The sequence below is a fragment of the Anomaloglossus baeobatrachus genome, chromosome 3, assembly GCF_048569485.1.
Source record: "Anomaloglossus baeobatrachus isolate aAnoBae1 chromosome 3, aAnoBae1.hap1, whole genome shotgun sequence".
Taxonomy (NCBI): domain Eukaryota; kingdom Metazoa; phylum Chordata; class Amphibia; order Anura; family Aromobatidae; genus Anomaloglossus; species Anomaloglossus baeobatrachus.
Window position 1 is genome coordinate 39,233,404 of NC_134355.1, and position 26,809 is coordinate 39,260,212.

The window sequence follows — 26,809 nt, forward strand, 5'->3', positions numbered from 1 at the left end:
AACAGATGAATCAAAGGAGATGTCCACTTATATGTCTCTGATCTGGCACAACGACTCAACATTCTAATTAGAATCATAAAAAAATGCTGCCCCTATGGGTAGATATTGCTGCTACATACTTGTTATGGTGCCCCCTGGTTTTTCTTTGGTTCTGTAATGCTTGACACTATGTGTCGTAGTATAATGCTAGTCACTAGGTGGCACTAGATACTACTTGCGTGCAGTGTGAATGGAGAGGTAGTCAAACAAGCCGGGATCAGGAACCAGGAAGACATGACAGGACACAGGGAGCAGGCAGAGACAAGATCGAGATACAGGCCGAGGGTCAGGAACCAGGAGGACATGACAGGACACAGGGAGCAGGCAGAGACAAGATCGAGATACAGGCCGAGGGTCAGGAACCAGGAGGATATGACAGGACACAGGGAGCAGGCAGAGACGAGATCAAGATACAGGCCGAGGGTCAGGAACCAGGAGGACATGACAGGACACAGGGAGCAGGCAGAGACAAGATCGAGATACAGGCCGAGGGTCAAGAACCAGGACACAACAGGACACAGGGAGCAGGCAGAGACGAGATCAAGATACAGGCCGAGGGTCAGGAACCAGGAGGACATGACAGGACACAGGGAGCAGGCAGAGACAAGATCAAGATACAGGCCGAGGGTCAGGAATCAGGAGGACACAACAGGACACAGGGAGCAGGCAGAGATAAGATCGAGATACAGGCTGAGGGTCAGGAATCAGGAGGACACAACAGGACACAGGGAGCAGGCAGAGATAAGATCGAGATACAGGCTGAGGGTCAGGATACTAGGAGAATAAATTTAGGATACAGAGAGCAGGAGAAGATGTGGTCAGGAGAAGGTCCGAGGTCAGAAGCCAGGAGGTAATGAAAAAGTCAGAAGGCAGGCAGAGCAGAGTCAACTACAGTCCAGGGTCGAGAAGCCAAGATCAGATAACTTTACACAAATGGGAGCCAAGAGCACTTACTGTGGAACCAGGATATACGACTTGCGACGTTCCGGCCAAACATGCTCCCTAATGAAGCAGAGCAATCACCTGGAACGAGTAACATATGGGAAACTCCCTCCCAGCACCAGTGAAGGACCCAGTGCTGAGAAACAACCTGTCCACAGGAGCTCAAGACAAACAGTAGAGCATCTAAACCTGCAAAATGCTCTGTGCGACAGAACAGGCAAGTACCGACTTTGCAGGAAAGCATGGCAGAACATAACAGAGAACAAGATGCTCAAAATATTGGAACCGTGACAGGTTCCCTCTCAGTGTCCACCTAATGTATCCAGTGCTGATGGCCGCACACGCTCAGTAGCTCAGTCCTATCATCTATTGTACATGGAAAATAGGGTGTTGATTTCTATTATTATGAAACAAGCCAATAAGAATTAGCACAAGAGAAAGCTCCTTCTCACCAGCACTAAACACTTAACAAGGGTTTTCAAATATGGAATCAAAGGGACTCCATCTGGTAACATAACAAGTATGGAACAGAAATATCTATAAACAGATGCAATATTTTAATGATTTCAGTAAAAAATGTGTTTTATTTTGTCTGATTCAACAAAGAAATAGAATATTTATTCATGAAATAAACCTGTAACGCCCCTGCAGCTGGGTCATTACAGGGTATTAAATATTACCCCCATTTTTCCCGGGCAGGAGGAGAAGAGTCCACACACACACACACACACACACTGGCAGGAAGGAGTTAAAAATTCTTCAGCATGTAGTTTGAGCCTGCATGACTCATCTTGTCTCCTAAGGCTACTTTCACACATCCGGTTTGAGCCCTGCGGCTCAATCCGGCTGTGAAAACTATGCAACGGATGCGGTGAAAACACCGCATCCTTTGCATAAGTTTTTACATGCGGCCGGTCCGTTTTTTTCCGGTTGCGGCATGCTACTGAGCATGCGCAGTTGAAAATACCGCATGCGGCGACCGTATGCGGTTTTTTCCGCATCGCGCCGCATCCGGCCTCCATAGGGATGCATTGAAAAATGCGCCGCAGCGGCCGGATGCGGCGCGATGCGGTGTTTTTTGCCGGAGCAAAAAACGTTGCAGGGAACGTTCGATCCGGCCGCCACATCGGCTACATCTGCCGCATGCGGCAAAAACCGGACCGAACGCAAGCCCCTGCGGCACAATGCGGCACTAATGTAAGTCAATGCAAAAAAAACCGCAATCGGCGTTACAAAAGCCGGTTGCGGTTTTTCTGCAGAACGCCGTATTATGCCGCAGAGCAAAAATCCGGATGTGTGAAAGCAGCCTAAGGCTGCTTTCACACATCAGTATTTTGGCATCAGGCACGATCCGGCGAAAAACCTGATGCGACGGATCCGGCGAAAAAACGGATCAGTTGCATCAGTTTTTTCCATCAGTTCCTTCAGTTTTTTGACAGATCAGGTGTGATTCTGAGCATGCTCAGTTCAAATAACCGGATCCGGCGGCTGGATCCGGTTTTTGCCGCATTACGCCGGATCCGGCGTCCATAGGCTTCTATTATAAAACAAATAGGAAAGCCGCGGAGACACCATCACGTGTTTCTCAACGCTGCCAGGAAACTAGCCAGGTCTTTCACCGGGAAGGAACAACCACGGGAAGGGCAGTCCCCAGTCAAGGAGACTACCTATACCAAACATGGTATCCATCCACAGACAGCCGTTTCGGGGTATTTGCCCCTCATCAGTGTGGAGTAGGAATCTGGCTAGTGGGGGCAATGCCTAGTAAAAGACTACTTAAGCAAGCATTGTTGACCTTAGGGAGATCAACATATCCACTGCGGAGACACCATCACGTGTTTCTCAACGCAGTGATTCTAGAGCAACGCCCCCTGGGAAGTATGCAAATAGGAAAGCCGCGGAGACACCATCACGTGTTTCTCAACGCTGCCAGGAAACTAGCCAGGTCTTTCACCGGGAAGGAACAACCACAGGAAGGGCAGTCCCCAGTCAAGGAGACTACCTATACCAAACATGGTATCCATCCACAGACAGCCGTTTCGGGGTATTTGCCCCTCATCAGTGTGGAGTAGGAATCTGGCTAGTGGGGGCAATGCCTAGTAAAAGACTACTTAAGCAAGCATTGTTGACCTTAGGGAGATCAACATATCCACTGCGGAGACACCATCACGTGTTTCTCAACGCAGTGATTCTAGAGCAACGCCCCCTGGGAAGTATGCAAATAGGAAAGCCGCGGAGACACCATCACGTGTTTCTCAACGCTGCCAGGAAACTAGCCAGGTCTTTCACCGGGAAGGAACAACCACGGGAAGGGCAGTCCCCAGTCAAGGAGACTACCTATACCAAACATGGTATCCATCCACAGACAGCCGTTTCGGGGTATTTGCCCCTCATCAGTGTGGAGTAGGAATCTGGCTAGTGGGGGCAATGCCTAGTAAAAGACTACTTAAGCAAGCATTGTTGACCTTAGGGAGATCAACATATCCACTGCGGAGACACCATCCCGTGTTTCTCAACGCAGTGATTCTAGAGCAACGCCCCCTGGGAAGTATGCAAATAGGAAAGCCGCGGAGACACCATCACGTGTTTCTCAACGCTGCCAGGAAACTAGCCAGGTCTTTCACCGGGAAGGAACAACCACGGGAAGGGCAGTCCCCAGTCAAGGAGACTACCTATACCAAACATGGTATCCATCCACAGACAGCCGTTTCGGGGTATTTGCCTCTCATCAGTGTGGAGTAGCAATCTGGCTAGTGGGGGCAATGCCTAGTAAAAGACTACTTAAGCAAGCATTGTTGACCTTAGGGAGATCAACATATCCACTGCGGAGACACCATCACGTGTTTCTCAACGCAGTGATTCTAGAGCAACGCCCCCTGGGAAGTATGCAAATAGGAAAGCCGCGGAGACACCATCACGTGTTTCTCAACGCTGCCAGGAAACTAGCCAGGTCTTTCACCGGGAAGGAACAACCACGGGAAGGGCAGTCCCCAGTCAAGGAGACTACCTATACCAAACATGGTATCCATCCACAGACAGCCGTTTCGGGGTATTTGCCCCTCATCAGTGTGGAGTAGGAATCTGGCTAGTGGGGGCAATGCCTAGTAAAAGACTACTTAAGCAAGCATTGTTGACCTTAGGGAGATCAACATATCCACTGCGGAGACACCATCACGTGTTTCTCAACGCAGTGATTCTAGAGCAACGCCCCCTGGGAAGTATGCAAATAGGAAAGCCGCGGAGACACCATCACGTGTTTCTCAACGCTGCCAGGAAACTAGCCAGGTCTTTCACCGGGAAGGAACAACCACGGGAAGGGCAGTCCCCAGTCAAGGAGACTACCTATACCAAACATGGTATCCATCCACAGACAGCCGTTTCGGGGTATTTGCCCCTCATCAGTGTGGAGTAGGAATCTGGCTAGTGGGGGCAATGCCTAGTAAAAGACTACTTAAGCAAGCATTGTTGACCTTAGGGAGATCAACATATCCACTGCGGAGACACCATCCCGTGTTTCTCAACACAGTGATTCTAGAGCAACGCCCCCTGGGAAGTATGCAAATAGGAAAGCCGCGGAGACACCATCACGTGTTTCTCAACGCTGCCAGGAAACTAGCCAGGTCGGCGTTGCTCTAGAATCACTGCGTTGAGAAACACGTGATGGTGTCTCCGCAGTGGATATGTTGATCTCCCTAAGGTCAACAATGCTTGCTTAAGTAGTCTTTTACTAGGCATTGCCCCCACTAGCCAGATTCCTACTCCACACTGATGAGGGGCAAATACCCCGACACGGCTGTCTGTGGATGGATACCATGTTTGGTATAGGTAGTCTCCTTGACTGGGGACTGCCCTTCCCGTGGTTGTTCCTTCCCGGTGAAAGACCTGGCTAGTTTCCTGGCAGTGTTGAGAAACACGTGATGGTGTCTCCGCGGCTTTCCTATTTGCATACTTCCCAGGGGGCGTTGCTCTAGAATCACTGCGTTGAGAAACACGTGATGGTGTCTCCGCAGTGGATATGTTGATCTCCCTAAGGTCAACAATGCTCTATTATAAAACACACTGTACGGCGCCGGATCCGTTTTTTTGCCGGACATAAAAACGTTCACTGCAACATTTCATCCGGCCGCCAGACAAGTAAACGTTTCATCCGGCACAATCCGGTGCTAATGAAAGTCTATGGGGGAAGAACGGATCCAGCGGCAACAGACGCCGGATCCGTTTTTTCATGTTTTAGCCAGATTGTGCCTGATGGCAAAAAACTGATGTGTGAAAGCAGCCTAAATGAGCAGGTGTGCAGGTCCCCATGACAACCTGAAGGGAGGGGGGCCTGAATGAGGAGTGAAGTGCAGAGCAGACAGAAAAGTTCATCAGAACGACAGAGGCTGTGAGAGAGCACAGACCTCAGGGGAAAGAGCTCCCTGCTGAGGAGATGCACGAGACCAGGGCTGATAACATCTAGAGCAGGGGTCTCAAACTCAGCTGGGTGTATGGGCCGCACACAGAAAAAAAATAATTTGAGGGGCCGCATTCTTCTCAGGACAAAGTGACATTGGTAGTGGTACCATATATATATATAACGCACACATTTTTTTTGTAAGTAATACAGTTTTATTTACAATAAGCACTGCATAGTAATTTTGGCCAACATCTTGTAGTAATGTGCCCCATCCTGTTCCCCATTCTGTAAAAATGTGCGCATCCTTGCCCCCTTGTAGCAATGTACCCCATGCAGGTCCCCTTCTTATAATAATGTGCCCCCATGCAGGTCCCCTTCTTGTGGTAATGTGCCCCATATGCAGGTCCCCTTCCTATAGTAATGTGCTTCATGCAGGTCCCTTTCTTGTATTAATGTGCCCCATGCATGTCTTCTTGTAGTAATCACACACACACACACACACACACACACACAAACCCTGTGCAGCCTCAGCTAACAGACACACACACACACACACCCTGTGCAGCCTCAGCTAACACACACACACACACACACACACACACACAAACCCTGTGCAGCCTCAGCTAACACACACACACACAAACCCTGTGCAGCCTCAGCTAACACACACACACACACCCTGTGCAGCCTCAGCTAACACACACACACACACACAAACCCTGTGCAGCCTCAGCTAACACACACACAAACCCTGTGCAGCCTCAGCTAACACACACACACACACACACACACACACCCTGTGCAGACTCAGCTAACACACACACACACACACACACACACACACCCTGTGCAGACTCAGCTGACACACACACACAAACCCTGTGCAGCCTCAGCTAACACACACACACACACACCCTGTGCAGACTCAGCTGACACACACACACAAACCCTGTGCAGCCTCAGCTAACAGACACACACACAAACCCTGTGCAGCCTCAGCTAACACACACACAAACCCTGTGCAGCCTCAGCTAACACACACACACACAAACCCTGTGCAGCCTCAGCTAACACACACACACACACACACACACACACACACCCTGTGCAGCCTCAGCTAACACACACACACACACACACACAAACCCTGTGCAGCCTCAGCTAACACACACACAAACCCTGTGCAGCATCAGCTAACACACACACACACACACACAAACCCTGTGCAGCCTCAGCTAACAGACACACACACAAACCCTGTGCAGCCTCAGCTAACACACACACACACCCACACACACACACAAACCCTGTGCAGCCTCAGCTAACAGACACACACACACCCTGTGCAGCCTCAGCTAAGACACACACACACACCCTGTGCAGCCTCAGCTAACAGACACACACACACACACACACCCACCCTGTGCAGCCTCAGCCAGCAGCAGAAACACACACACACACCCTGTGCAGCCTCAGCGGACACACACACACACACACACACACACACACACACCCTGTGTAGCCTCAGCCAGCAGCAGAAACACACACACACTCACACACACACACACCCCCCCTGTGCAGCCTCAGCTGACACACACACACACACACACACACACCCCCTGTGCAGCCTCAGCTGACACACACACACACACACACACACACACACACCCCCTGTGCAGCCTCAGCTGACACACACACACACACACACCCTGTGCAGGCTCAGCCAGCGGCAGAAACACACAAAAACATTCTGCTCACCTATCCTCCTTCGGCTCAGCAGCACGCAGGCATGTGGACCCGATAATGATCACAGCTCCTGCCTGTCACTGCTGAACTTTCTGCCGGCGCGTGCAGAGCACTCAGAGCAGTTCTCACTGCACAACAGCCACTGGCCAATCACAGGTAAGCATCTGAGGTCATATGGAGCAGGTGTTTGCCTCTGATTGGCAGGCGGCTGTTATTGTGTTCTGCAGCGAGAACTTTACTGTGCCCGGCAAAGGCAAAACTGTAAACTGAAATAGATAGCTGGAGGCTGCGGCCTCTTGCACCGGTCGCCATCTTTACCGGGTCCACGGGCCAGCGGGACGCAAGAAGCCACCTGAAGGGCCGCATGCGGCCCGCGGGCCGCGTGTTTGAGACCCCTGATCTAGAGGAAGGGGATGGAGCCGGGCACTGGGGATCTTTGGAGAAAGTTGTACCCGGTGGGAGTTGGTGTTGTACGCTACCAGGAAGAGAGAGACAGAGAGGCGGCGAGTTCCCAAGATGCTCCATGTCACGGGGACGGCATTAAAGCACACGAGAGAGAGAGACCCCCCAGAACACCTCACCGGATCCCTCCTTCTACCTGCCCGGGACCGACCAGAGGCTAGAAGCGACGAGGACCAGCACCCAGGTGCGATGTGGAGCAGACTGTAAATAAAGAGAAACTGGAACACGCACTCCGTGACTGGTGTGAGTGATGCTACCGCCCTGTGCCCCCGGTGTCCCTGAGGACTGTTGCCCTGGGTCTCACTAACCTCCCGGGCTCCCCTGCTCCACCCATGGGGAGAGATTCCATCCGGCTGCCTGTAACACCTGCCCCGGAGAGAGACTGTGCCATGGCGGCTGAACACCTGGCCGCATACCACGGGTGGCGCTGCTAGCATCCCCCGTCCCATACCATTTCCTGGGGGAGAGCGGTGGCATAGGAGGCCGAGACGGCAGTGGCCGCTGCGACTGATGGCGTGCTCCCCAGGAACCCCGTCACCCTCCTTCCATCCCCTTGTCACACCGGACTGACTATCGGACTTTCCCTTTATTGAAACCCGCCGGGGTCATGGAAGCCGGGTCGGGCCACTCACAGCCTGACCCCGAATACCACCGGCCCGGTGACCGTGCCATCCCTGCAGGCCCCGGCGCGGGCGTTTCAACTTGGCGCTGCGAGCAGGGTCCGGACTAGACCTGGTAACACCAGGTGACGCGTGCCTTGTGTACAACATCTGCAAAATTGGATTGTCTAACGTTTATTTTGGTGCCCGCAGCTGCGGGTATGCGACAAATGGACTTTGACTGTACAATGGCGTCCATTGAGAATGGGATGGGCGCCATGCGTACTAACAAGGACCGACCAGAGGCTAGAGGCGACGAGGACCAGCACCCGGGAGCGATGTGAAGCAGACTGTAAATAAAGAGAAACTGGAACCCCACTCCGTAACTGGTGTGAGTAATGCTACCGCCCTGTGCCCCCGGTGTCCCTGAGGACTGTTGCCCTGGGTCTCACTAACCTCCCGGGGAGGAGCTCAGTGCACAGTGCAGATAATAACAGGAATGGAAGAAGATTACTTGAGTAGTTTTATTTTATGATTGTTTTTAACATCATTACTAGTGAGAAACTGTAGGAACATCATACTGCATGGGGGCCTGTGGGGGGACATCATACTGGGCAATGAGCTGTGTGGGGACATCACACTGTGTAGGGACATCATATTGTGTGAGGGGCTGTGTGAGGACATCACACTGTGAGGGGGATCTGAGTGGGCACACCACACTGTGTGGGGACATCATATTGTGTCAGGGGCTGTGTGGTGACATCACATTGTGTGGGTGGCTGAGTGGGGACATCAGACTATGTGGAGGGCTATGTGGGGAGATCATACTGCATGGAGGTATGTATGAGGATATCATACAGCACGGGGGCTGTGTGGGGACATCATACTGCATGGAGGGATGTGTGAGGATATCATACAGCATAGGGGGCTGTGTGGAAACATCAAACTGCATGGAGGGCTGTGTGGGAACATCATACTGCATGGAGGGATGTGTGGGGACATCCTACTGAATGGGGAACTGTGTGGGAATCTGTGTGGTGACATCATACTGGCTGGAGGACTATGGGGACATCATACTAAGTGGTTACATTGTATTTCAGTGGGCTGTGTGGGGACATCATACTGTGTTGGGACTGTGTCGGAACATTATACTGGTTGGATGTATGTGTGGGGACATCCTATTGTGTGGGGGACTGTGGGGACATCATACTGAATGAGGGGCTTTGTATGGACATCATACTGAGTGGCTACATTTTACTACATGGGGGGCTGTGGGAAGACATCACATTGTGAGAATACATCATACTGTGTGGGGAGTTCTCTATGGACATCATCATGTGTATGGGTGTGTCACGCTAGGTACGAGGAAGTACCAAGCGAATGGTGTAAGGGAAGGGAAATCCTGTGTCTAGGCAAGGGGGAGATGGTGACCCCTGACCAAACCTACTGCTGGCCCCTCCTCACCACCCTAGATAGGTTCTGCACCTATGCGCCAACCTGGATACCTGGCCCTAGGGTGACCATAGTGTGACGCCCTGGGCAATCCAGGGGTCACAGGTCACAACACCACCACACCCTACACCCCAGTTAGGAACAACTAGGCTAACCAAAAATCCTTGTTGCCTTCCTCCAGGGGCTGATGTCCACACCAGGGGGTGGGCCAGGCGGTTGGCTCCGCCCACCGAGGAGTACACAGCCCTGGAGGCGGGAGAACACAGGCAGTCGAGTTAGGGAAGTGACAGAGAAGTGAGAGTAGTAAAGCCTGAAGTTGGTCCGGGTGTGTGCCCCGGACTGTGACAGCAAGGTCAGCAGACGGCGGTGATAGTCCGCAGGGGTGACTGCTTGGAGGTTGCTGGAAGGACCGTGGACGGGTGGTGACCCGGCAGTCTGGAGCGGTATACGAAGAGCAGTCAGCACCAGGGCAGGGGCCTTTCGGATCCCGGCAAGGCTAGGAGTCGCCGTGAATTTGCCAAATCCGTCAGTGAAGGGGACCTCTGGGTCTCCCAACAACCAAGTCCCGATTGAAGGCAACAGTCCAACCGTAACAGAGAGACACCGCCACAGCCAGGGCACCAGTTTCTCAGGGCCAGCGCCTGCGAGCAAAGTAGGGCTCCTCCGGCCCATAACCAAGTCGGGGAGCGGGTTACCGGTGGGAACCCATCGCAGCCATCATCATCTTAGGTGCAGAAAGAGGGACCGTCACCGTCAACTACTGGGGAAAAGCAAGTGCAGCCGTCCGTGGGAACCGTCTTTCCAGCCGTGTGTTTTACCGAGAACTGTGTCTCTGTCTCAGGCTGAGTGAGTACCACAGTGCCGCAAGGCACAGCGCTGCCCCCGCGTCCCTGCACCCCACCAAGCCCTGCACTGGCCCCGCCATCCCTCATCACCCACCTCATCACTGGACCCCGGGACCACCACCCCCTACCCACGGAGAGGAGAACTAACAACTTTGCTGCTCCCTGTCACCGCTCCCGGGATCCCCATACAGAGCAGCGGTGGTGTCCATACAATCACCACAACCGTGGGTGGCGTCACGGACAATAAACTATCCCAAAAACCAATCCCCTTTCACTCACGGGCGAGGAGCGCCGCTCGAGTCCCCGGGATCCGGCCCATCGCTCGAGCCACCGAGCAGCAGCAGGCCGCAGCAGCAGCGGCAGCCGGACCCGAGCAGTGGGAGAGCGCGGCGTCCCCTCCTCCGCCCGCGACAATAGAGCTTGGCCCTAGATAGGGAATGGGTGGGATCAGCTCTTCGTCAACCCCACTAAACACTAAACAAAACACAGGGAGCACACACACATGGGTATGTGAAGAGACTGGATATCATCAGCACAAGTCCAGGAAAAATGAGAGTATTTAAACCCAAGGGGAAATACAGATGATCAGCAGATGAAGGGAGGAGGAGCTCCGCTAGGTGCTAAAGGGAAAAGAATGAAAACCCAGCAGAGGAGATACCTAGTACACTGAATACTGACAGCAGGAACAATAGAAAGTCAAGGAGCATTTTGCACAGCCAAACGCTGTGACCTTCTATTGCCAGACACCGCAGAACTGTCTGTCACCCGTGACACACCCATGACAGGAGAGCTGTGTGGCATCATCTTACTTCATGAGATGTTATGTGGGGACATCATACTGTGTGAGGAGCTGTGTAATCGCTGTGTCTGACCATACAGGAACATGGTCTGATCATCGCCTGGGTAGGGAATGATGCAAATGAGTATACAGAAATTACAGCAAACAATTCTTACTTTGAGATAATCGATGTAAATACTTTTATGCTCAAAAATGACAAAAGTATTGTAGGAGTGATACCTTTATTGGTTAACCAGACATTCTCTGAGATATACATTTTTTTACAAAATAGGCATGGAAATGTTTTACCTCACAGAAAGAATCAGCTGTGATCCTATCCTATCCTCTTTTTTGCGTCCTCCCTGGCTCAGGAGATGTGGTATGATCAGACCAAGTTCCTGTATGGTCAGACACGGCCATTACACAGTACATAGCAGTGACACATATATAAGGGTATCTCAGCACAAGAACATTTTTTTTAATGACATCCAATTGTGGAAATCATTATTATTCTAAGATCTATTGATTAAAATCAACTTTAATATTAACTTTGTTTGTGGTAGAAACCCCTTTAAAGAAGGAATTATAGCTCTGAAGCATTTATATACCAAGTACTGAGTGTACAAAAAGGGGAGGAATATACAAGAAGACATTGGAGCTGGTATTCTATGGAAAAAAAAGCAGAGAAAGTCACAAAACGTTAAAAAAAAAATGTAATTGGATTCTAAAAAGTAATTTCTGTAGCTCAAACTGTGTAGAGTAAAACTGCTGTAAATTTGTAATTAAAAACTTTGATTGTGCGTTGTAGCTTCCGAGAATATCATTATAAGAAGCAATTAGTGAACCTCCATAGTAATCAGAGAAAATGAGTGTAATCATCGGAACGGGCGGCATATACCTGGTGAATGGTGGAGCTAAATATTCATGATTGGCTGGAGATTTGCTGACCTGAATTAACTGACTCAAACTCTCCTTTTTCCAAGACTACTAGAGATGAAGGAAGGTTTGGTCCTTAAACTTATGGCCATGTGGTCTCAGTGATGTCAATCTGTGCTTTAGAATGGAAGCCTACAGATTGCAGGAGATCAGGAGGAAGCAACTACTGACCATTCAATTCTCCAGTTTTGGATGCCCTCGTTAACATCTTTATGCCTCCACAAGACAACCAAGTGAACACTCACACTTATGGATCAGTATAGGCTCCACAAGACAACCCAGTGAATACTGACACTTATGGATCAGTATAGGCTCCACAAGACAACCCAGTGAACACTGACACTTATAGATCAGTATAGGCTCCACAAGACAACCCAGTGAACACTGACACTTATGGATCAGTATAGGCTCCACAAGACAACCCAGTGAACACTGACACTTATGGATCAGTATAGGCTCCACAAGACAACCCAGTGAACACTGACACTTATGGATTAGTATAGGCTCCACAAGACAACTCAGCGAATACTGACACTTATGAACCTGTAAGGACTCCACAAGACAATCTTGTGAATTCTGACACTTATGAACCTGTAAGGACTCCACAAGACAATCTAGTGAACTCTGACACTTATGAACCTGTAAGGACTCCACAAGACAACCCAGCGAACACTGACACTTATGGACCAGTATGGACTCAATAAGACAACCCACTGAACACTGACACTTATGAATCAGTATGAACTCCCCAAGACAACCAAGTGAACACAATTGCTTATCGACTAGTATGAGTCCACAAGACAACTCGGTGAATACTTACACTTATGAACCTGTATGGACTCCACAAGACAACCCAGTGAACACTAACGTTTATGGACCAGTATGGAAGATAACCCAGTGAATACTTACAATTATGGACCATTATGGACTTCACTAAACAACCTAGTGAAGACTAAAGCTTATAGACCATTATGGACACCATAAGACAACCCAGTGAACAGTGACATTTATGGACAATTCTTGATTCCACAAGACAACCTAATGAACACTAATGCTTATGGAACAGTATGGACTCCACAAGATAACCCAGTGAACACTGACACTTATGGACTAGTATGGACTCCACAAGACAAAGCTAGTGAACACTGACACTTATGAACCAGTATGAACTCCCCAAGACAACCAAGTGAACACAATTGCTTATCGACTAGTATGAGTCCACAAGACAACTCGGTGAATACTTACACTTATGAACCTGTATGGACTCCACAAGACAACCTAGTGAACACTAACGTTTATGGACCAGTATGGAAGATAACCCAGTGAACACTTACACTTATGGACCGTTATGGACTTCACTAGACAACCTAGTGAACACAAATGCTTATAGACCACTATGGACACCATAAGACAATCCAGTGAACAGGAACATTTATGGACAATTCTTGACTCCACAAGACAACCTAGTGAACACTAATGCTTATGGACTAGTTTGGACTCCACAAGATAACCCAGTGAACACTGACACTTATGGACCAGTATGAACACTAACGCTTATAGACCAGTATATACTCCACAAGACAACCTTGTGAACGCTGACACTTATGGACCCGTATGGACTCCACAAGACAACCTAGTGAACACTGACACATATGGACCAGTATGGACTCCACAAGACAACCCAGTGAACACTGACACGTATGGACCAGTATGGACTCCACAAAACCTCTGAAGGTACCCTGTGGTGTCTGGTCCCAAGACGTTAACAGCAGATGGTTTAAATCCAATATGTGGTGGTTCCTATATTGATTGGACTACTTTATTGCTTCATCCTACAGATGCTCAATCAGATTGATCAGAATGATCCAGTGTGAGAGTGACCAAACATTGTACCTCTTAAGAGACCATAACCATAAAGTTTAAAGCACTTAAGAGTGACAGTAACCACTAAGCTCATTGCCTCTCATCTTCTTCCTAAATTAACAACATTCCCTAAACACTACTTTTATGATACTTCTAAATAATGTTAAAAAGCTTTAAAAAATTATTTAAAAAGTTATCACATTTATTAGCACAAATCTTCTGGAATATGATTAAGGTGTCGGTTTTCGTATCATTTATTGACACTTTTAGATTTGTGCCAAACTCATTTCAGTACAACACAGTCATTTCAGGTTAATTTTCCAGCTGAAGCATTTAACATGTATCTAACATTAGGCGAAGAACGAAATGCAAATGTAGCGCATCAAATCATCTTGGCACCTACTCTACAGTGCAAGCTCTGACACGTGCATAAAAAATCTGCTGCCTCATATGTACAGTGACCAGAATAAACTTGGGAAAAGGTATAAAACCAGGCACATAACATAGGAAAATACGTACAGAAATCAGTGGTTTATTAGCCCATAGTAGCAGTTTCCGCAACATTTCATTTCTGAAGGGTGAACCTTGCTCAAGCAGTGATGGCAGTCCAAAATGACTCCATCTGCCTCATTATAGGGAATATTCCGTCTGAATCCCATATTTTAGAGATTTACGTGGAAACCCCGGTGTAAGCGCTCAGAGTAGAGCGCAGGATAAATGTGAGCCGAGTAGTGATGGGTGGACCCAGATGGTAAATGGCAGACCCGGGTTCAAAAGTTTATCTGCGCTGTGTATCATAATATGGGGGAACCTTACGTCAATTTTTTAACTTATTAATTTATTTTTACACCAATATAGACACATTGTGTTGCCTGCCTGGAGCCATGGATTCAGGATCGGTGAAACAGGTGAATAGAGGCAACCACCCAGAAAGCAGGAGCACGGACCCAGCAACCCTTTAACCCCTAAACAGGGATTTGGAATTACGACAGGGTGATCGTTGCCCGCGGAAGATTGCACTCCTGAGAAGAGCAGTAACCAGGCAGGGTCAAATCCAGCAGGTAGAACAGGGACAAAAATCGTCAGGTGGGAGGGTGGTCAGATAACAAGATAAGGGTCAAAACCGGAGCTAGCAGTGAAGTACAGGAATGACAGGCAGAAGAGTGGTCAGGTGGTCAAGCTAAGGTCAATATATGGGAATACAAACAGACAGCAAGGAACCAGAGTCTAGCCGAGAATTACAGGACTATATCTGGCACCTGCCAGCAGAAGGGAGAAAGCATAAGAGAGGTGTGGTGCCTTCCCATTGGCCCCAGCTGAAAGGTAGCTACTCCAGCCGAAAAGCACACACCACCACAGTCAACCAGTGGTACTGCAGGTCCTAGTGAAACCCAGCCTAATGGATGAGCGGAGCCTGTGCCCAGCAGAGCCACTGACTGCTCCTTCATCCCCAGTGCCGCCCACAGTGGTGACGTGGAGGCATCTGGTGATTGAAGCACAAGTCGACTCGGTGGAGACGTGACACGCATATATCATGTGTGATTGCAAGCATTCAGACAAGCTGTCATACAGGGTGGGGGCCCATCTGACTGCAACCAATCACAGATGCGGGGACTGATGGGAGGAGGGGAAAGCACTGCATATGCATGAAGGCTAATGAGCGGCCCTGAAAGTAGTATTACAGCTGCGCGGAAACTTGGTAAGTATAAAGCACTTGCTCCAAACCCCCTTCTACCACCATTTTTAAGAGCCTGATTTGGGTCCCCATAGACTTATATGGGGACCAGCGTTTGGCCAGATATCCAGGATCAATTCCAGACTCAAATCATTTTTTTTTTAGTTAAACCCAGTTGGACCCGCTGCAAGTTCGCTCATGACTAGAGCCGAGCTTTACTACAATCTGTGGGAGGCAGATAAACAAATAAACAGGAGGTCAAGAATTGTTTTTATTTTTTATGCCATTCACCCTGCAGTATAAGTGATTAGTCAGCTTTATTCTTTGGTTCACTATGATTACAGCAATACTAGATTTATATCCTTTTTAAAAAAAAAAAAAAATTTATAGCGCTAGATTTTGAGAGCTATAATTTTTCTAGATTTTTGCTGATAGTCATGTGAGGGCTTTTTTTTGCAGGACAACTTTTTTATTGGTATCATTTTGGGCTAAATAATATTTTTTGATCGCTTTCTATTCCGATTTTTGGAAGGCAGAATTAACATGAAACAGCAATTGAGGAATTCTTTTGGGGTGTTTGTTTGGCACCTTTGACCGTATGGTAAAAGTGATAAGGCGGTTTTATTTTTCGGGTCAGTGCTATTACAGTGATGCTACATTTATAGCATTTTCTAAGTTTTTTGCTGCTTTTACACAAAAAACAAACAATTTTATTAAAAAAAAAAAATTGATTTTGCATCGCTCTATTCTGAGAGCTATAGTTTTTATTCTTTCGCTGACAGAGATGAATGATGGCTTGATTTTATCAGGACATAATGATACAATTATTATTTTTATACATCTTTTAGATCGCGTTTTATTCCACGGCAGTAGGAAGATAAAGCATAGTTTTTTTGCCACTTTTTTTTACAGTGTTCACTGAAAGAATTAACTAGTGTGACAATTTTATAGATCAGGTTTTTCTGGACGCAGCAATGCCAAATATGTATACTTTTTGGGTTATTTTTGGTTTTACATAAATATACATATTCATTGGTATAATTTTTTTTTGTTCTTTATTTTGGGATTTTAAGAAAAATATTTGTACAAATTTTTTTAACTTTATTACTTAGTTCCTTTATGGGACTTTCACTTTTATTGGTCTAATCACTGGTAAGAGGCATTGGAGCCTTAAGAAGAAAAACATACTGCATGTGGTAGAGAGGAGGGCTCGTTATCCTCATGGAACATCATTTAAGCATTTTTACCATGAGGGACACAATTTAGGCATTTTTACTTTGTGGGTCACCACTTCTATTTAGAGTACACTTTATGGCACTATTTGGCTATTTTTGGGGACATTATGTATCTTGCACTTTTTTTATTTTGGAGGTCACTATTTTTGTATGTTTTTGGGGAAAGAACAGTCAGCATAGGGCACATCATTGGGTTACAAGAGAGTTTGTGTAGAGGGTGAAGAAAATGCTGAAAAGCAAGGAGCAAAAGATGTCTAGACAGCAAACTCTGCAGAGACAAGTCATGGCTGGAAGAAGTAGTCATAGTGGTCTAGTCCAGATGGAGAAGAAAAGTCAGAAATGTCTTTTGGGAATCCAAATTGATTTCGGAAGACATTGCAAGATGATAAATCATTTTCAGGATACGGGAGTTTGTGTGGAGGGTGAGGAGAGGGCTGCAAAGCAAATAGTAAAAGATGTCTGGACAGCAAACCCTACAGAGAGAAGTCATGGCTGGAAGAAATGGTCATAGTGGTCTGATCCAGATGGTGAAGAAACGTCAGAAATGCAAGATAGTTAATAATGTTTAAGATATCCAGTCATGAAACCATTGAACACCAAACATAAAGTCACATTTCAAGTTGTTTTTTTTCATTTCTCATAACAAAGATGGAGGCAACAATGAGATCACAAACTCCTAAATCCTATTTGTATAGGGCAACAAATTCCTAAAAAAAAGATCAGTCAACAGCCAAATATTCCCCAGACCAGACAATTTATCTATTGTACTTGCATTTTGTGTTTTTATTATTTTCTGTTTCATTTTAAGTTTCTTACCTCTTCTTTTGTCTTTTTTGACAGCACCCTCAGCCAGTCGCCGATCATGCTAAGCACAGCAGCAAAATAAGCAAGGCCCACCAAGATCCAGAACCAGACGACAGGTTTGTAGAAATCAAAGTACTCAACATCCGAACCACCTAGAAAATGATTGGACAAGCAAGTGAGTAAATGAAAGCCGAATGTGGTGAACATTTAGAAACAATTTACAAGTCGACATGAATGGGGGCAGAGTTGGTCTGTCTATTGAAGGGCTAAGGTCTAAAGGACGTAAAAACTGTCCTCGTTGACTAACATTCGAGAGCTTTCCAGTTCCCCAATTTAATATCTTATCAGCTATGTTAATGGAGATGATATAGGCCTATGTTTAGGATACTTTTTCTTATCTCAAGAAGGTTTGTCTTTATGATATCATCAACTCACCGGCCACGTAATCTCCAAATCCAATGGTGGTTAAAGTGATGACCACGAAGTAGAAGGCATCTAAGGTATGCCAGTTCTCAATATGTTGGAAAATGACTGCCGGGATGGCCACGAACAATATACAGCCGAACAAAATGAAGATGACGGTTGAGATGATACGAATTTTCGTTTGACTTACATTCCACTTCTGTAAAGACAAAAAAAAAACAAAAAAAAATTGTAAAAGAGGCAATTATATAATTCTATGTAAAATAAAAAGAGCAACCTAAACTCAGCTGATGCCTCCCTGCTTGGATTACGCACACCTGTCCAATATTGTTTTCTAAACCATCCAAATCACTAGCATGGGAGTGGTGCCAATGACGTTACGATTCTGCAGAACTGTGTAGACATATGCAGGTATGTATTATGTACATGTGCCGCCCCGTGGGAGCAGCTGAGCTGCTCGGATCCGGGTTCGCTGTGGCTCGAGGGTCTCCGGACTCGGGGTCATGCGGCAACTCAAATGAAGGGGGGTATTTACAGGGGAGTTTATATATATAGTCCGTGACGCCACCCGTGGTGTGCGGTAATTTGGGTTGTACCGCTGCTGCCATTGGGAGTACCCGGGGTGATGAAGTGGGGCAGCAAGGTGTCATAGCCCTCCACGGGTAGGGGGGATGCCCCGGGACTTGGTGAGGGGAATGCCGTGGGATGCAGGGGTCACTCTCGTACTCACTCAGTCAATAAGTAGACGCTGACAACCGAGTAAACCAACTCTCTGGGTGCCGCTGCCACTGAGGGGAGCTTGTCTGGATCCCGTCATCAATAGTGTTGCCTGGTGATCTGTGACCTGCCTCCTGGGACTAAGTTTAACTTCAACTTGGTGGCCCGGTAGTATGGAACTTGCCGGGCCCCCACTGCCCACTGTGGCTAAATGTGGGAGCCTGCTCTCCTGGCCCACGTTTGGGATTTTCTGGACCGTTTTGGATTGGAAAGTCCTATCCCCCTCGTTGCGCTAATGCCCCGATTTTGGAGCGGGTAGGAACAGATCATTAAGGCTCCGTTCTCCGCAGGTGAACTGTCGGCTTGCCTGAAGCTTCTCCCCGACCTAGGGTCCGTGTACCCTGTTGTGCCTTTGGTCCCAGACCGGTGATAGTGCTAGGCTGCTGGCTGTCCTCCTCAACAGGTCCAGGCACCTTGCCACAATCCCCTGCGACCAGGGGTCCGACTCCTCTAGGCCCAGACCACCGTCTGTAACCTAGACAGCTTCTCCAGGAGCCACCGCTCCCGACCGCCTCTCACTCTCACTCTCCTTTACTCACTGAAAACACTCCTCATCTCCCCTCCCTGACCCCCCAGGTAGGCGACTCTATTCCACTCAAGCTATCTACTGGTGTGTCTGGTGGGTGGGGTGCAGGGTGTATCTAGGATTTGATTTGCTGTTGGAGGCAACACTACTTAGTTAGGGACCCAGAACCATGAGGGACTTGGAATACCGCACAGAAGGGCAGTTTGCGCAGTACCCTGTGACAACCTGATAGTCCAGGGGCGTCACATACGTATGCTTAATCAAATGAACGTGACACATGCATGATACCTGCTGATTGTGTACACGTCTTGTCAGGTGGTGGGGTCGTACGTAACTAGAGATGAGCGGACCTGTTGAAGTTTGGGTTTGTCGGGTTCAGGTGGACATTAGATAAAGTTCAGTTTGGGACACAGACTTGAACTGAACTTGATCCTGAGCCCAAACCCCATTGGAAGTCAATGATTGGACAGGTCAGCTCTCGGCCCAGATACAGCCAGCTATAAACAGAGCATTTCCGGTGGAGGAAAGGCATTTTTTAAATTTTTTTTGTGTGCACAGTACCTCTGAAGACGTTGTTTTTACCCCCAGTGAGAGCCATTCAGAGACTGCAAGTAGATCCAGCTGAGCCAAGCACCAAGCATACCCGAGCACCCTGATGCGCGATTGAGTGGTTAGCACATGTACAACACCCAAACTCCGAACACTACTTTTTAGTAAAGTCCATGTTCAGTATGAACCCTGAACTTTATAGTTCGGTTCGCTCATCTGTAGTCGTAACATCATTGGTACCACTCCCTTCCCATGAAGAAGCTATTGGCTTTGGACACCGTCTGATAAAACCACTTTAAGGTTAGAATTTGGAGAGTTTTCAGATGATTGTACACTGAAAACCGGTATCACTGGACCCCCTGCTATTACAATATTGAAAAGTAATGCCAATAAGTAGTGCCAATATCCCAATTTCTGGAAGGGCATAATAGATCATAAAAAGAGGTGGGCTTTGAGCACACTTGAACATTTTTTGGCTTTGCCCATTTATCTAGGATTTTCCCCCATTTTTCAGACTTTAAAATGCATATGTACATTCAGAACGTCACAAAATTCCAACGCACCACAGACCAGACTCCCTAAACAAACACGAACCCCACAAACAGACACTCAGCCACCCAAAATAGACAAAGCCGATAAAGAAATTGAGACTCCCCCTCTTATGTAAATATTAGACAGACATCCCATGTATTCAGCCCCAGAACAGAACCCACCATTATAAACACCCCAGACCGGATCCCCCATTATACAGATTACAGACAGGACACAACCATCTTTACAAAACCCACTAAAAGACATCTTATATAAAACAGACCCAAGAGCAGAGTAGCCCCAAATTAAGATACACAAAAGACAACATCATGATGGCGGTATCAAGGTATCTCAACTAGTGATTGGTAGACCTGGACTGTTAAAGTCTGGATCCACGCGGTTTCAAGCGTACCCTAGTGCAGGGAATTCCGGCTAATGATCCAGATCCTGGCACTTGGGAAAAAAAACTAAAAAAAAAACTAAATAATGCGTTTTTTCCTATTTTGATACACAGTCAAGATAAGCGCACAGCTGGGGGATGCAGCCTGTAGCCATATGCTTTATCTGTGCTGGGTATTATAATATGGGGGGACCCTACGCCAAATGTTTTATTTATTTATTTATCTTTACAACGCGATAGTGACCTGCAGACAGTGCCTGTGATTCGTTGCAGTCAGATGCTGTCACACAGGCGGGGGCGCGTCTGACTACAACGAATCACAGACAAGACACTAGGACGACCGGTGGACGGGGAAAGCAGCGCAAATGCATGAAGGTAAATCAGCAGCCCTGGAAGTGATTGAGTGGCTGTGCAATCAGTTATAGCTGCACTGGAGACTCGTTAAGTATGAAGCGCTTGCTCCTATCTCCCTATTCCTTCTACCACCATTTTTAATTGCCAGATTGTTGTCCCCATAAACTCATATGGGAACCGGCGTCCGGCCAGATAACCGGGACCAATCCAAGGTCGAAATCGGGATTTTTTTTTTAACCTGGATAGACCCGCTGGTCTCGGTTATCTGCGAGTCTGCCCATCACTAATCACAGTGCTATACACCACAGCACGTAAAATGGAACAGACAAAATATTTTGAAATGTTCTTATACCTGGGAAGTATGCCTTCCTTTCTATATTTATTCCTTATAAATACTCTATAACATGCAAATTATATAATATATATATTATATCTTATATAATATTTTAATTTTCAGAGATAATGACTTTTGGGTTTTCATAATCATCAGTATTAACAGAAATAAACATGTGAATTAAATCCCTCTGTGTGTAATGGCTCTATATAATATATACGAATAGCTCACTCTGTGTGTAATGATTCTATATAATATAAAGAAATAGATCCCTCTGTGTGTAATGACTCTATATAATATATAGGAATAGATCACTCTGTGTGTAATGACTCTATATAATATATAGGAATAGATCCCCCTGTGTGTAATGACTATATAATATATAGGAATAGAGCCCTCTGTGTGTAATGACTCTATATAATATGTACAAATAGATCCCTCTGTGTGTAATGACTATATAACATGAAGAAATAGATCCCTTTGTGTGTAATGACTCTATATAATATATAGAAACAGATCCCTCTGTGTATAATGACTATATAATATATAGAAATAGATCCCTCTGTGTGTAATGACTCTATATAATATATAGGAATAGATCCCTCTGTGTGTAATGACTCCATATAATATATAGGAAATAGGAATAGATCCCTCTGTGTGTAATGACTATATAATATATAGAAATAGATCCCTCTGTGTGTAATGACTCTATATAATATATAGTAATAGATCCATCTGTGTGTAATGACTCCATATAATATATAGGAATAGACCCTCTGTGTGTAATGACTCTATATAATATATAGGAATAGACCCTCTGTGTGTAATGACTCTATATAATATATAGGAATAAATCCCTCTGTGTGTAATGACTCTATATAATATATAGGAATAAATCGCTCTGTGTGTAATGAATCTATATATAATATATAGGAATAGATCGCTCTGTGTGTAATGACTATATATAATATATAGGAATAGATCCCTCTGTGTGTAATGACTCTATATAGTATATAGGAATAGATCACTCTGTGTGTAATGACTCTATATAATATATAGGAATAGATCCCTCTGTGTGTAATGACTCTATATTATATATAGGAATAGATCCCTCTGTGTGTAATGACTCTATATAATATATAGGAATAGATCCCTCTGTGTGTAATGACTCTATATAATATATAGGAATAAATCGCTCTGTGTGTAATGAATCTATATATAATATATAGGAATAGATCGCTCTGTGTGTAATGACTATATATAATATATAGGAATAGATCCCTCTGTGTGTAATGACTCTATATAATATATAGGAATAAATCGCTCTGTGTGTAATGACTCTATATAATATATAGGAATAGATCCCTCTGTGTGTAATGACTCTATATAATATATAGGGATAGATCCCTCTGTGTGTAATGACTCTATATAATATATAGGAATAAATCGCTCTGTGTGTAATGACTATATAATATATGTGTTTCCCTTTTTGTATTGAATTACTGAAATAAGTTAACTTTTTGATGATATTCTAATTTATTGAGGTGAACTTGTAGTTGTTTGCCCCTTCTACTTTTTATCTGGACTCCCTGCTATTTTGTGTCTGTGTTTGGGAGAATGGGGACTATCAAAAACAATGGGAAACTCTACTAAAAGATTGCTATTTAATATACACTCCCTTTAGCTAATTAGAAAAACATTGCACCACTTTCCCAACCATTCAGCTACATAAATAGGCAACCAGCCATCGCATAGTAAGGATCGTTTCTGCTTTGTATGACTATTGCCCACCTTTTTTTTCTTCCAGTGAGTAAGCGAGAAAGATAAAAGTAATAAAAAATTAGAATAACTTTTATTTATGTGACACCAACATATTCTGCAGCGCAGTACAATTTTGTCAAATGGTAAAACAAATTAATACAACAATGACCCGAAACAAGAGAGAAAGAGAAGTCCATATGAGCTTACAATATAAATAGGACACAAAAGGTAGAAAAAAGGTATTAAGTGCCAATTTCATCTAGGTTACCGACCTCTATAATTTTTCACATTGATAAGAGTTCGAAAATTGGAAACCAAGAGACCCAGAAGGTGGAGTCTGCATTGAGTGGTAAAATGGACCAGAATAGTGAATGCCACCTGTGTGCATTACCACATTGCTATTAATCCGAAAATGGTCCGTTGCACTTGTATTAATTAATTAAGAAAGTGTAAGACTTCAGGGTGCTTTACACGCAACGATATCGTTAACGAGATATCGTTGGGGTCACGTCGTTAGTGACGCACATCCGGCGTCGTTAGCGATATCGTTGCGTGTGACAAATAGGAGCGACGATCACCGATCGCAAAAGCGTCAAAACTCGTTGATCGTTGTCACGTCGTCCATTTTCATAACATCGTTGGTTGTTCATGCCGCTGGTTGTGCGTCGTTCCTGCGGCAGCACACATCGCTCTGTGTGACACCCCAGGAACGAGGAATAACCTCGTACCTGCGGCCACCCGCAATGCGGAAGGAAGGAGGTGGGCGGGATGTTCGTCCTGCTCATCTCCGCCCCTCCGCTTCTATTGGGCGGCCACTTAGTGACGTCGCTGTGACGCTGAATGAACCGCCCCCTTCGAAAGGAGGCGGTTCGCCGGCAACAGCGACGTTGCTAGGCAGGTAAGTATGTGTGACGGGTGTTAGCGATGTTGTGCGCCACGGGCAGCGATTTGCCCATGACGCACAACCGACGGGGGCGGGTACGCTCGCTAGCAATATTAATAGAGATATTGCAGCGTGTAAAGTGCCCTTTAGTCTGGTGTAGTAGGACTAAAGGGCGATTTACACGCTGCGACATCGCTAGCGATAGCTAGCGATGTCATGCAAGATAGCACCCGCCCACGTCGCTGTTTCATCATGGGGGTGATCGCTGCCGTAGCGAACAATATCGCTACGGCAGCGTCACATGCACATACCTGCTTAGCGACGTCGCTGGAGACACCGAACAATCTCTCCTTTAAGGGGACGATTCGTTCGGCGTCACAACGGCGTCACTAAGCGGCCGCCCAATAGCAGAGGAGGGGCGGAGATGAGCGGACGGAACATGCCACCCACCTCCTTCCTTCCTCATTGCCAGTGGCCGCAGGTAAGGAGATGTTCGTCGTTCCTGCGGTGTCACACATAGCGATGTGTGGTGCCGCAGGAACGACGAACAACCAGCGGCATGCACCACCAACGATATTATGAAAAGGAGCGACGTGTCAACGATCAACAATTTTTGACGTTTTTGAGATCATTGATCGTCGTTCCTTTTAGTCACACACAACGATATCGCTAACGGCAGCCGGATGAGCGTCACAAACACCGTGACCCCGACGATTTATCGTTAGCAATATCGTTGTGTGTAAAGTACCCTTTAGTCTAGTGTAGTAGGACTTATGGCCACTTTACACACAGAGATAAATCTTTGGCAGATCTGTGGTTACAGTGAAATCATGGACATATTGTTCCATTTGTACACAGCCACAAACCTGGCACTGATTGTCCACAATTTCACTGCAACCACAGATCTGCCGCAGATTTATCTCTGTGTGTAAATAGGAAATTAGGGATGCACAGCACAAAATCAACACGGTTGAGTGCAGCCTATGTGTAAAACAATGATGCAAGCAAAAAGGAGAAGACAGTACACATAATAGAGGCGCACATCAGGATCATGCAATATTCAAATATAATACATTTTTATTGGGTCAAAAAGAAAAGACAAGGACATCATAAAAACCTTTAAAATACACATATGACATATGACCTCACTGATACTCCAATTGAATTAAGTTGCTTTCCATGTGGATAAACAGATAGTAGTTCAATCAACAATATATAACATGCAAAACACCTTCTTGATCAAAAGATGAGGACAAATACCTAGCAAGACAATTAATACTGAGGTAGTATATAACGTGAAAAGAGCCCTCAAATTGGTAGTTACACAGTTATACCATGACTGAGGACTGCGTCCATATTAATAGTATGCACATCCGGCCCCTCCAATGCTACCCTAGTACTATAGCTATAGCAATATGGATTATATATTCATATCAACATTCAACTGTCAATGGGACAGAATGAGAGATTGTTTGAAAAAACACTGGGCAATCTTAAAAACAGATAAGATTTTAGCCGGGAATGTCCCTGGGGTTCCCCTAATGACACCGTGTCGTGGGAGGAATCTCAGGGACATTCTTGTTGATAGTCACTATGTGGCCCAGGTAACCAATCCATTTCTGACACAACAGCCCACCAGGAGAAGGGGTTGTTTTACATGTGGTGAGTGCTTCGCCTGTAAAGATAATACCATCATCCAGGGTACCGATTTTCGATCATCTGATGGTAAAAAGTATTTTAAGATTCAAAAATACATAACCTGTAAGAGTTCCTTTGTTATATACCTCGCTACGTGCCCCTGTTCCAAATTATATGTTGGCTTGACTTCAAGACAACTCCGGGTAAGGACGAGGGAGCACGTCCGAGATATTGCAAACTCGAGACAGGTGACAGATGATACAACCCTGAGGACAATTCCCAGACATTTCAAAACTTTCCATGGATGTGACGCGTCTGGACTTAAATTGAAAGGCATTGACATGCTACACTGCGGCATCAGAGGGGGTGACCTAAAAAAACAATTGGCACAATTAGAGTGTAGATGGATAGTTACCCTTGGCACCATGACACCAAGAGGGCTCAATGAGTAGCTCAGCTTCGCCCCATTTTTATAGAGAGTTTTGGAGTAAATCTCTTTCTATGGTACTTTGTGATTCATTTTTTAATTGTGTTTGTTTGTTCTCTTGTTTTTAAAGTGATTTTGCATCATTTGGATTTATGCCCCTGTAATCCCACGGAGTAAAGCAGTTGGGAACATCATTTGCCTACCCGATTTTCCACTTTCAGCGTGGAGGAGATTTCACCGTATCTGACCACACGAACATATGCATGGAATTTATGGAATCTATATTTATCTGATGTTATCTATTGTATATATTATTGTATGCTGTATGCTGTTCTGGCACCTCGGGTGATACAGTTTTGCATTGACAGTAATTGCAGAGGACCTAATGATCGTCTGTATTAATAAGATGAATTAAACCCTCTTTATCAATTTCT

General features: G+C 46.1%; 1 protein-coding gene across 1 annotated transcript in view; it reads right to left on the reverse strand.

The window, feature by feature from the left end:
• KCNK2 (potassium two pore domain channel subfamily K member 2) overlaps positions 1-26,809 on the reverse strand; it is a 180,926-nt gene that overhangs the window by 39,041 nt on the left and 115,076 nt on the right. Inside the window, exons 5-6 of the mRNA XM_075339137.1 lie at positions 18,208-18,394; positions 17,785-17,924 (exon numbers count right to left, since the gene is read on the reverse strand). Of these exons, the coding sequence (XP_075195252.1) occupies positions 17,785-17,924; positions 18,208-18,394 (327 nt within the window). The remainder of the gene's footprint in view (positions 1-17,784; positions 17,925-18,207; positions 18,395-26,809) is intronic.